Source organism: Leptonotus elevatus, chromosome 15 (assembly GCF_054856555.1).
Source record: "Leptonotus elevatus isolate MCC_2025b chromosome 15, RoL_Lele_1.0, whole genome shotgun sequence".
Classification (NCBI taxonomy): domain Eukaryota; kingdom Metazoa; phylum Chordata; class Actinopteri; order Syngnathiformes; family Syngnathidae; genus Leptonotus; species Leptonotus elevatus.
Window position 1 is genome coordinate 15,421,159 of NC_141253.1, and position 10,523 is coordinate 15,431,681.

Consider the following 10,523-nt stretch of genomic DNA (forward strand, 5'->3'; position numbering starts at 1 on the left):
GTTTTCATCTAGAAAAAGGCCCATTCTCACCAGTTAAAAAAAGGAATTATTGACATAATTTCTTTTTTAACTCGAGAAAGAAACGGGCCTCTCTTTTTACTGGCAGTAATGGGTTACCACACCATACTTTTCAGCCTTTCATGACAAAAATAATAATAAAAGACATGGCCTTACATGTAGTTGTTAGACATTCAAACATTGCATCATGGACTCCAATCATACATGATGAGGGAAATGAAATATCTTTATTGGGGGCATACGTCGATGTCGATCACAGTGAGCTGCTCGCCAGCGCACCTCCTGAATCCCACTTGGCACTCGGTCATCGTCACGGCAACGCTGCCAACACCCAAGGTCACACACAGGGGGGGCGAGTCTTCTGGGCATTCTGATGCATTCTGGCATTGACAACTCCCAGCTAATTTTAGAAAACAAATGGAGAAGGTTGTTATTTGCCTTATCAAAAATTTATAGTATCAACATTTAAGACCGGTAATTTGTATTTTTTTTCAACAACAGAAATAACTAAAATGATTATCGGCCGGTTGTAAGTTTTACAACGCCAGCAAGGATAAAGGAACTCCATTTCTTTGCCCTGGGCATGTCAAGGTGGGGGGGTTCTGACCAAGAGACGCACCCCCACAGACAGCCCCACCCAGCTCTGGAATCCAGGAGATTGACAGACATGAAAAAAAAAACTTTTCCGAAACCTGTCCTATTTTTGCAACAGAACAATGAATTATGAAATGTTATGTGTTTGCCATTTTTGAAATGTTGACTCCATGAAGTATTGTGAAGGTGTTTCATTTGTGTGGCATATTCCCCACTTAACTAGTCATTTGTGTGCATGTTTAACAGTTGTAAACTCTAGGTAAGATTTATTTTGATGTGTCCAACTGTACGTGTTTGCATTGATTGAATTTTGACCTTAGAATCCCGGCTAACATGAGATCAAAAATGCAACCTGATTGACCTGATTGTGTACTGTGTGTGTGTTTTATCAATGTATATTAACCTCTAAGCTGAACAAAGAACTCACAAAATTGCTAAAGGGTACAGCCTTCATTTTAATGACTGCTTTAACGAGGTTCTCGTCTGTTATCCTGATAAAATGATCAAAATTAGATCTGGTGCTCCGCAGGCTCGGCCTCTAAATTATTTTAAATATTAAATTTGAGTCAATTGATTATAATTTAATAATTAACAATTATTGATTTAATAATTAATTTAACCGATTTACCATACATAACATTGTAATGTACTTTGAAAGTGTTCCTGACTCACGCTGACACTTTGTTCCAGAGGTGGTCCCTGTCGGCCAGTCACACTCGCTATCATTGACCAGTGTAAAACTGCGGCCCAAACATCGCAGAGCTCCAAGCTGGCAAACACCGAGCACACGAGGCTGGCTTGAGCTTAGTCTGGCGCATAACTCCAGAGAAGTCCTTCAGAAGATATAAAGAAACCGGTCATTGACTTCAATAAAAATTGCTAATAATTCAGTCTAAAGAATACATTAAGACAAATACTCACGGGCACTGGAATGGCATTTTACACACACACTGAGTTTTTCCGACATTCTCCCACAGTTTACACTTCAGGCCCTCGCTAGGGGTAGGAGCTGTGGGGCCTGAGAGAGAATGTAAAACTACTTTATTGATACAGTAAATAAATAAATCAGACGTTGGATTATGGCATATACTAGGGCTGTGTATTGCCAACAACCTCATGATAAGATATATATCACGATACAATACGTATCACGATACATATGTATCCCAATACATGATTTTCAAGGAGATATATATCCCAATACTTGACATTAATTCACTTCCATTTTTATTGTAAGTCATATGTATACCTAAATGATATGTTTATTATGTTGGATGGCAAAAAAAAATCTTTTAGCAGCTCTTCTGGTTTACCACCAAGCGTCATGCACTGCAGAGCAAGGAGCAGCTTTCACAGACACCCAGGGAAAATTTATGAATAGGCATATCAAAGTATTAAAATTACATCTTAAAATGTGCTTTGAAATATTTAGGGAAACAACATTTTTTTTCATGTAACACATTCTATTTAATTTTTAAACAAAATATAGAAAAATTGGTACATTTAGAAACATGTACCATGTTAAGTTTATAAGTAAATAAATATTTATTCTTCCTCTGTTTTATTTTTTTCTTAGCAAGACACAGTATCCAATCACTGATGAGCTATTTTTAAAACAGACTACCCACGTACACTTATTATTATTTTTTTTATTTAAGTAGGCTACAATGCTACAACTACAAGCACTCAAGGCACTCCCCCGCTCTGCTCATGCAACACGTGGGCTGATTGAAGGCAAATGACTTCAAAGGCTGCTTGTTAAGTACAATGCAAGCCCTTTGAAGGGAAAGCTTAAATACAGTACGAGGAACAGTTTGAAGGCAAAAGGCAGAAAAGACACTTGATTGGCCATTCTCACTGCATTCGCACCTAGTCAATGAGAATGAATCACTCCTAAATCGAGTGTGGGTGTGTGTGTGTGCGTGTGTGGGGGGGTGTGTGCGCGCGTGTGTGGGTGTGTGTGTGTGTGTGTGGGGGTGTGTGGGTGTGTGGGGGTGTGTCCTGATGGTGACCAGTGCACCTCTCGCCCAAAGTCAGCTGGGTTAGGAAACTAATGAGGACAAAATGGATGGATCAATGTATGCAGCAATGTTATTTATGATCACTATCACCTTCAACGCAGTGAGCTGTGGAGGGAGAAGGAGACCATTGAAGACTTGGATTACAGATACTGACTGAAACATCACCAGTCAGCATAAATCCCTCAGGACAGGAGAAGGTTATTTTGTCTCCGATCTCATAGACCACTTTAATGGGCGTGGCCGTCATGTCATTGTGGAGATGGGGAATGTTACATGTTGAACCTGTGAATGGAAGTGAAGAAAGCGTTTTATAGCAACTATGATTAATTTAAGAGTCTTATATTACACTCAGAGTACCAAAGGGAAGTGGCTTGGTGTGTAGCTGTTTGTGCATTTTTGGAAAGGACACTTACTTTTACAAACCATTGCTCCAGTCTTCCAGGTTTGACTTTGAGTACATTCAGCCAAAGAGTTTCCACTGAGGTAATAACCATATATGCAAGAGTATTCCACTGTGTTTCCAGCCAAATAAAAATCACTAGGATTCTGAAAAAGGCATGCAGAAGCAGGTACACTTAAAACATGAACTGCATGCTTGAGTATTAGCAAAAGATAATACCAATTCTACATTGATAGCCAAACATTATGTTATTTTCAATGGTGGGAAATCCAGATAACAGAAGACAGTTTTATACATTAGTCATCATACAAATCTCACCTGGATGAAACCATTTCTGAGGTTTGGAGGAGGTCCACAAGTCTTTGGTGGAGTCACAGACAAGCTGAAACAATGGGGCTCCATCATCCTGCACACATAGACAGAAAACAAAAACCCTCATGCATCAATTCAATCTTTATTTGTTGTCATTTAATTTTGGAATTTGATTAATGTGTATGTGTCCTTACTTCAAATACTGTATATCTGCATCTTCACAGGGCGATTGTTCTACAGAAAACCCCGAGCAGTCCTGGCCACCTCTGCTGGGGCTAGGGTTGTTGCAGGTGCGGGACCTTGACCTTTGACCTCCAGAACAAGAGCTCCAGGATGACCAGCAGCTCCAGCCACCATGGACCACTCCTTTGAAAAGAGTCGATTATCACTAAAAGGTGACATTGGGGCACAAAGGAATCATGTGGAAAATTTACATTTAAATATTCATCTTTTTTTTTCTTCTTTTTTTTTTTTTTTTGCTCAAAAGGTGGGTATCCTCATTTACAATACCTAGCTGTTCTCCAATCACAGCTCCATGCTCACATGCTCGTCCTGAGGTTCCAGGGCGACAGATGCACCGACACTCCGAACCAGTAAGGTGAGCCTGGCCATTGTTCTGGCAGGGTTGGCAGTGACATGGGTGTTCCTCTGTCAGGTATTCTTCAATGGCTCTTTTTAGGTGAAGCCTTTTGAGCCCAGCACACTGCACCTCCTTTATAAGCTCATACAGAGGGCGTAGCTGGAAGGCAAGTTTCAAGAGGATCAATGACCTCGTTTAGATGGAGTCAATATTTGGGTTGGGGTCAAAATGTCTGTCCTGAAACAGTCCAGAAACCTGTTTGTATGCACTGTTATCATAGAGTAATCTACTTAAGCAATAGGTCTAGTAGTGTTTGGTTAACTACAGTCAAAGTCAGTAGTGTTATTAGCTTAAGTCTGACAAACATGTTTGTTTTTTAAGCCTGACACTGGTTCATATAAGTGATTGAGCAAGCCTATTTATAATGTTGTTGTTTTTTAACCCAATCATGTCAATAGTCAGAGCTTGCTGTCATACCTTCTTGTCAATTACGTCAGGAAAGTCTTTGACAGAAGAGGCCCAGTTGTTGTAGGCCTCTCCATTTACTTCTGGATTTTCAAGATCTAAAACTTTCAAGACGTCTGAAAACGATGGATCGCCCCCAAATGTCTTTACTTTAATGGGCATCTTGTTCACACCTCTTTCTGTTGAGAAAACACACAAGTTGACACTGGCAAATTGTTCACAGAGTGTAACATCTTAACACGCCAAATACTTAAAACACTGACCTTCACCAAATGATAAAGACTTGGAGAATTTTTCACAGACGACTTTTACTTTTTTCCTGAACAGCCGTCGTTTAACCTTTCTCCAGCAGTGCTGGTAGTCTATTTGTGTTGCGCCTTTAGACAATTTCAAGGAAAAGACCACATGACATCAATTGCATGACTTAGAAAGCAACTCTGGTTTATGTTTGAGGACAGCATATTTTTCTTCACTTTACTTTCTTCACGTTTAGCTTGATTTTTTTTACAAATATATAGGTTCTTACTGGATGATACAAATGTCTGGCGGTCTAACTCCAGCAAGCCTTGGTATTCGCCTCCAAGCGAACCTTCAGAGAGATAATGTGTGCCGTATGTCTGCAGCAGTCGATGGTAGGCAGCGTAGTTGTACGTGAATGGAAGGGAGATTAAAGCCTTCCAGAATTCTTCAGCCAGGGTCAGATACTGGGGGGCTGAGTTTTGGAACTGGGCCAACTCCACTTTATTCTTTAAAATTAGGAGTCTGTGATTCTGTTTGACATTGGGATAGAATGAGAATTTAATGAAGACACAGCATGAATGACAAGAATCATTGCATTAATCATTTTTAATGTAAATGATTCAATTGTACCGTTGTTTCAGTGAGCTCTTTGTGAAAGGTGCGTCGATCATGTCCCACTAAGGCATTGACCTGGATGTGTTGCATGTAGGACCAAGCGCTTTTGTAGGATTCATCACTCTCCTCATTGTCCACTTTCACCTGCGAAAACAAAACGCAACTACCGGTAACATGTTTTTTTATTATTATTTTTTTTCATGCCGAAAGACACTTCTAAACTCTTAACACTGTATATTAATTAGATAATAATAATAATAATAATAATAATAATACTAATAATAATAATAATAATAATAATAACAACAACACAACACTATTGGAAAAAAAAACATTCACCTTGTAAATAATTTCTCATTTTTTTCATATAACTGGCACATGCTGGCAGCAACTACTTTGAGCCTGTTTTACTCACCTCAAAAGTGTACCTGAGAATGTTCTGTGGTAGTCGATAATAAATTTTATGGTCACCGCTGAACACCTTCCTGCACTGCCCTCCAAAACTCAGTGTATTGATCACACCTGCCCTCAGCTTCCCTGTAAGCACGTCATACCTGGTAATAGAAACAACAAACCCATCACATTTGCAAACAGCTATGTAATATCTAAAGTACAAAACACACTATTGTCAATCAATCAATCTTTATTTATGTAGCTTTACATAGTTTAAAATCAAATCCTCAGCCCACAACCCCCCACAATACCAAGTCACAAAAAAAGTACATAAAAAACATTCAAAACAAAGCAAAACAGCTGATCTAAGGCCCCTAAGACTCAGCACAAGGCAACCTGGTGACGAAAATTTTATCTCAGGGAGCCGTCTGCACCAGGAGAGGGTCAAAAGCTGTGGCCGCAGGCCCAACCCCAGCTCCCGCTGCAGAAGTCTCCTTCTGAGGAAACACTGGAAGAGTAAAATTACAAGACTAAAATAATATTAGGAAGATAAGCCAGAGCTAAAACTATAAATGAGAAAATACTAAAATAATAAAAAGAAGAGAGGAATAATAGTATATTATGATACATTTTCAAAACATAAATAATGGACCCAAAAATGTAAAAACAGAAAAACTAAGATTTAATTTAACATAAAATAAAAGCTATCCATCCATCCATCATCTACTGCATAGGTGTCAAACTGCAGTCCTGGAGGGCCGCAGTCTTGCAGGTTTTGGAGGTTTCCCTCTTCCAACACAAGCTGATTCCAATCAGCAGGATCGTTATCAGGCTAATGCAGAGCTTGCTGATGAGCTGATCATATATCAGCTTTGCTGGAGAACGGAAACATCCAAAACCTGCAAGACTGCGGCCCTCCAGGACCGGAGTTTGACACCTATGATCTACTGCTTATCCGAGGTCCGGTTGGTCCAGACTTCCCTCTCCCCAGCCACTTCAACCAGCTCCTCCGACGGGATCCCAAGGCGTTCCCAGGCCAGCGTGTCCTAGGTCGTCCTCGGGGCCTCTTGCCGTTGGGACATGCCCGGAACACCTCTCCAGGGAGGCGTCCAGGAGGCATCTGAACCAGATGCCCGAGCCACCTCAACTGGTTCCTCTCAACGTGGAGGAGTAGCGGCTCGACCCTGAGTCCTTCACGGATGATCGAGGTTCTTACCCTATCTCTAAGGGAGAGCCCGGACACCCTGCGGAAAAAAATGATTTCGACCGCTTATATACGAGATCTTGTTCTTTCGGTCACGACCCACAGCTCCTGACCATAGGTGAGGGTAGAAACGTAGATCGACTGGTAAATCGAGAGCTTTGCCTTTTGACTTAACTCCTTCTTCACCACAATGGACCGATGCATCACTGCAGACGCTGCACCGATCCGCCTGTTGATCTCCTGCTCCAACCTACCCTCACTCGTGAACATGACCACAAGATTCTTCCCCTTGGGGCAGGATCTCATCCCCGACCCGGAGAGGGCACCCCACCCTTTGGTCTCTGATTTGGAGGTGCTGATCTTCATCCCAACCGCTACACACTCGGCTGTGAACCGCTCCAGTGAGAGTTGAAGATCACAGCTTGAAGAAGCCAACAGCACCACATCATCTGCAAAAAGCAGAGATGCAATGTTGAGGCCACCAAACCGGACCCCCTCAACGCCTCGGCTGCGCCTAGAAATTATATCCACAAAAGTTTTGAACAGAATCGGTGACAAAAGGGCAACATTCCCAGAGTCCAGCCCTCACTGGGAACGAATCCAACTTACTGCCGGCAATGCGGAGCAAACTCCAACATTAGTCGTTCAGGGACCGAACAGCCCGTATCAGGGGCTCGGTACCCCGTACTCCCGAAGCACCGCCCACAGGAATCCCCAAGGGACACGGTCAAACGCCTTCTCCAAGTCCACAAAGCACACGTGGACTGGCTGAGCGAACTCCCATGCGCCCTCGAGTATCCTACTGAGGGTGTAGAGCTGATCCACTGTTCCACGGCCGGGACAAAAACCACATTGCTCCTCCTGAATCCGAGATTCGACTTCCCGACTGACCCTCCTCTCCAGCACCCCTGAATAGACCTTACCAGGGAGGCTGAGGACTGTGATCCCTCTATAGTTGGAGCACACGCTCCGGTCCCCCTTCTTAAAAAGGGGGACCACCACCCCAGTCCCCGATGTCCACGCGTTGGTGTAGAGGCGTGCCAACCACGACAGCCCCACAACATCCAGAGCCTTTAGGAACTCTGGGCGGATCTCATCCACCCCCGGGGCCTTGCCACCGAGGAGCTTTCCAACCACCTCAGTGACTTTGACCCCAGAGATAGGGGAGCCCACCTCAGGGTCCCCAGACCCTGCTTCCTCAAAGGAAGAATTGAGGAGGTCTTCGAAGTATTCTCCCCACCGACTCACGACGTCCAGAGTCGAGGTCAGCAGCACCCCATTTCCACTATACACAGTGTTAATGGTGCACTGATTTCCTCTCCTGAGACGCGGGATGGTGGAACAGAATTTCTTCAAAGCTGTCCGGAAGTCGTTTTCCATGGCCTCACCGAACTCGTCCCATGTCTGAGTTTGAGCGACCGCCGAAGCTGCATTCCGCTTGGCCAGCCGGTACCTGTCAGCTGCCTCTGGAGTCCCACAGGCCAAAAGGCCCGATAGTCCTTCTTCAGCTTGAAGGCATCCCTTACCGCTGGTGTCCATCAGCGGGTTCGAGGATTGCCGCCACGACAGGCACCGACCACCTTCCAGCCACAGCTCCGATCGGCCGCCTCAACAATGGAGGTGCGGAACATGGTCCACTCGGACTCAATGCAATTATTTATTTACAGATGTAAAGAAGAAGAGAAATATAACAAAAATAAAGGTGTATGCTGATCCTTGTTTATGCTGTCAAAGGTCAGAGAAACAAAAAAAAAATCAATTTTATATAATGAAGACAACATCCTTGGTGTCATAGAAATTGGACAACATGAATAAACAAAAGAAAGTGTTGTCCATTTGCTTTACAATACGTTATAGTGCAATTCTGAAAACTGCATGATGTATATTGTGAAAATCTGCTTTAAACATATTCAGGAAATGTAGAGAATACACAGTTGCGAAAGTATTTGGCAGGATAGGCGGTTTGGAAAATGGATGGATGGATATTTGTTGTTAGCAAAATGCTAAGGATGTAGGCCTAATTGCCTACATGCAGGGAAATGAACCTTAGAACAAATCCAATCTTGTATATGGCTAGTAAATTTAATATAAAAGCTAGAAATACAAAAAATGTAGGCCAATTATAAATAATAGTATTTAGAGCTTTGCATTTTACTTTGTATATACAGTGCCTCTGTAATGAGGTATAAAGACATCAACTCAACTCTTAGGTCTTATCATTGCATGCATTGGTGTAAATACTGTACTAAATATCAAATAGGATTATCCGATCATCAACTAACAACTCACCTACAATTCTTGTAAAGTTAAGTGATGTTGCATATAATGTACTGTAGAAAAGCTGTTGTAGAGATTTGACGTACTCACCCTCTGCCCGTCAAGTCCGAGTTGGGCGGTGTTTTATCAAAATCACATACAAACTGACTGTTATCTTCATTGCAGCCTCTCTCATCCAGACCGTCTTCACAGTCCTGATCTCCATTGCACACCAGAGACTGGCTAATGCATTGACCTTCATTGAGGACATTTGATCATTTATACTGGCAACATTGAAAAAAAAAATCCAAAAATTCAATTTTGATCTCAATGAGAAAATGCTTTTGATGGCTTATGCTTTTAGTTCACCAGATGTGCATCGGAACCTTCGTCCACAACCCGCTTCTAGAGGACACCACTTTTGTGGCACACAAGGATGAGATTCTGTGCTTTCGCCTGAACATGCCACACCCCCAAATTGGGCATACACCTGGACAGAACGAGTGCGCACCTAATGAAGAGAAAACAAAGTTGTTTGTTAAAAAACAACAACCACTTCAGAAATGTGTTAATATAGCAATTAAGTTCACATGTAGGGCACACCATTATCGACAGTTTTATGGGTTACCTTTGTTTTAGTGCAGCCATCACACTCAGACCAATCTCCAAAAGACCCCCACCTGCAGTTTATTGGCTGTTGACAGCTAAAACAAGTACAGTGTTTAAAACGGAATCTCATATATGTGAACAGGAAAAGGGCCAGATTCTCACATTACCGGCTAGGAAAACAGCTGGTAAACACAATGACATTTTTATGACAAATAAATGAAAGTTGCTGTAAAGGTTCATGGAGTATAATGGAAAAAAATACATATATATATATATATATATATATATATATATATATATATATATATATAAAACATTGTGACTATTGTGTTAGACCAGCATGTGGTTACTTATCACTTACCTAACTGGAAAAAGCAATGCAAGTAGCAAAACCAAACATGGCAAGGCTGCATCCAAATCCGACTGTTAACATAAAAGAAGACCAAACTTTACTTGACACATTTTAACTTGATTAAATGTGCTGAAAGCAAATATTGGTGGATTAAATTCCTTTCGGCATTTAGCATTCAAGTATTGTGAGCTCTGAACCAAAAATGACAACAGCACACTGAAGAACCAGAATCTGATGGATACAGTAATGAATCATAAGTACAACAAAAAACATTGTTGAACGTTTTAGAGGTTTACCTTCATGGTGTATTCCTTCTATGCCTTTTTTTCTTTTTGTCCAGCGTTGTAGCCCTCAGTGTCACATAACCCACAAAGAGAGATTACTCAACAGAAGTCCATATTTTGGAATTTCCCCCCTGGTGAAAGTCTCATCTATCAAATTGGAACAAGCACATTTCAAATTCC

The 10,523-nt window shown here is 41.9% G+C and overlaps 1 protein-coding gene across 1 annotated transcript; it reads right to left on the reverse strand.

Annotated features, from left to right (window-relative positions):
* Positions 1-219: 219 nt before the first annotated feature.
* LOC147162132 (complement component C7-like) lies at positions 220-10,509 on the reverse strand. Its single transcript, XM_086096527.1, has 18 exons — positions 10,356-10,509; positions 10,069-10,130; positions 9,727-9,802; positions 9,468-9,609; positions 9,210-9,354; positions 5,661-5,799; positions 5,261-5,389; positions 4,917-5,160; positions 4,654-4,767; positions 4,403-4,569; positions 3,856-4,084; positions 3,540-3,711; positions 3,352-3,439; positions 3,047-3,179; positions 2,724-2,915; positions 1,534-1,630; positions 1,285-1,445; positions 220-418 (listed from the first exon to the last, which is right to left on the reverse strand). The coding sequence occupies exons 1-18, from the start codon at positions 10,359-10,361 to the stop codon at positions 246-248; spliced, it is 2,469 nt and encodes an 822-aa protein (XP_085952653.1). The 5' UTR covers positions 10,362-10,509; the 3' UTR covers positions 220-245.
* Between the last annotated feature and the right edge of the window lie 14 nt (positions 10,510-10,523).

Coding starts and splice junctions, on each gene's coding strand:
- LOC147162132 (XM_086096527.1), bottom strand. Junction 9,610..9,726: donor ATGGCTGCACTAAAACAAAG/GTAACCCATAAA, acceptor TCTCTTCATTAG/GTGCGCACTCGTTCTGTCCA. Junction 2,916..3,046: donor TGGAGCAATGGTTTGTAAAA/GTAAGTGTCCTT, acceptor TTCCATTCACAG/GTTCAACATGTAACATTCCC.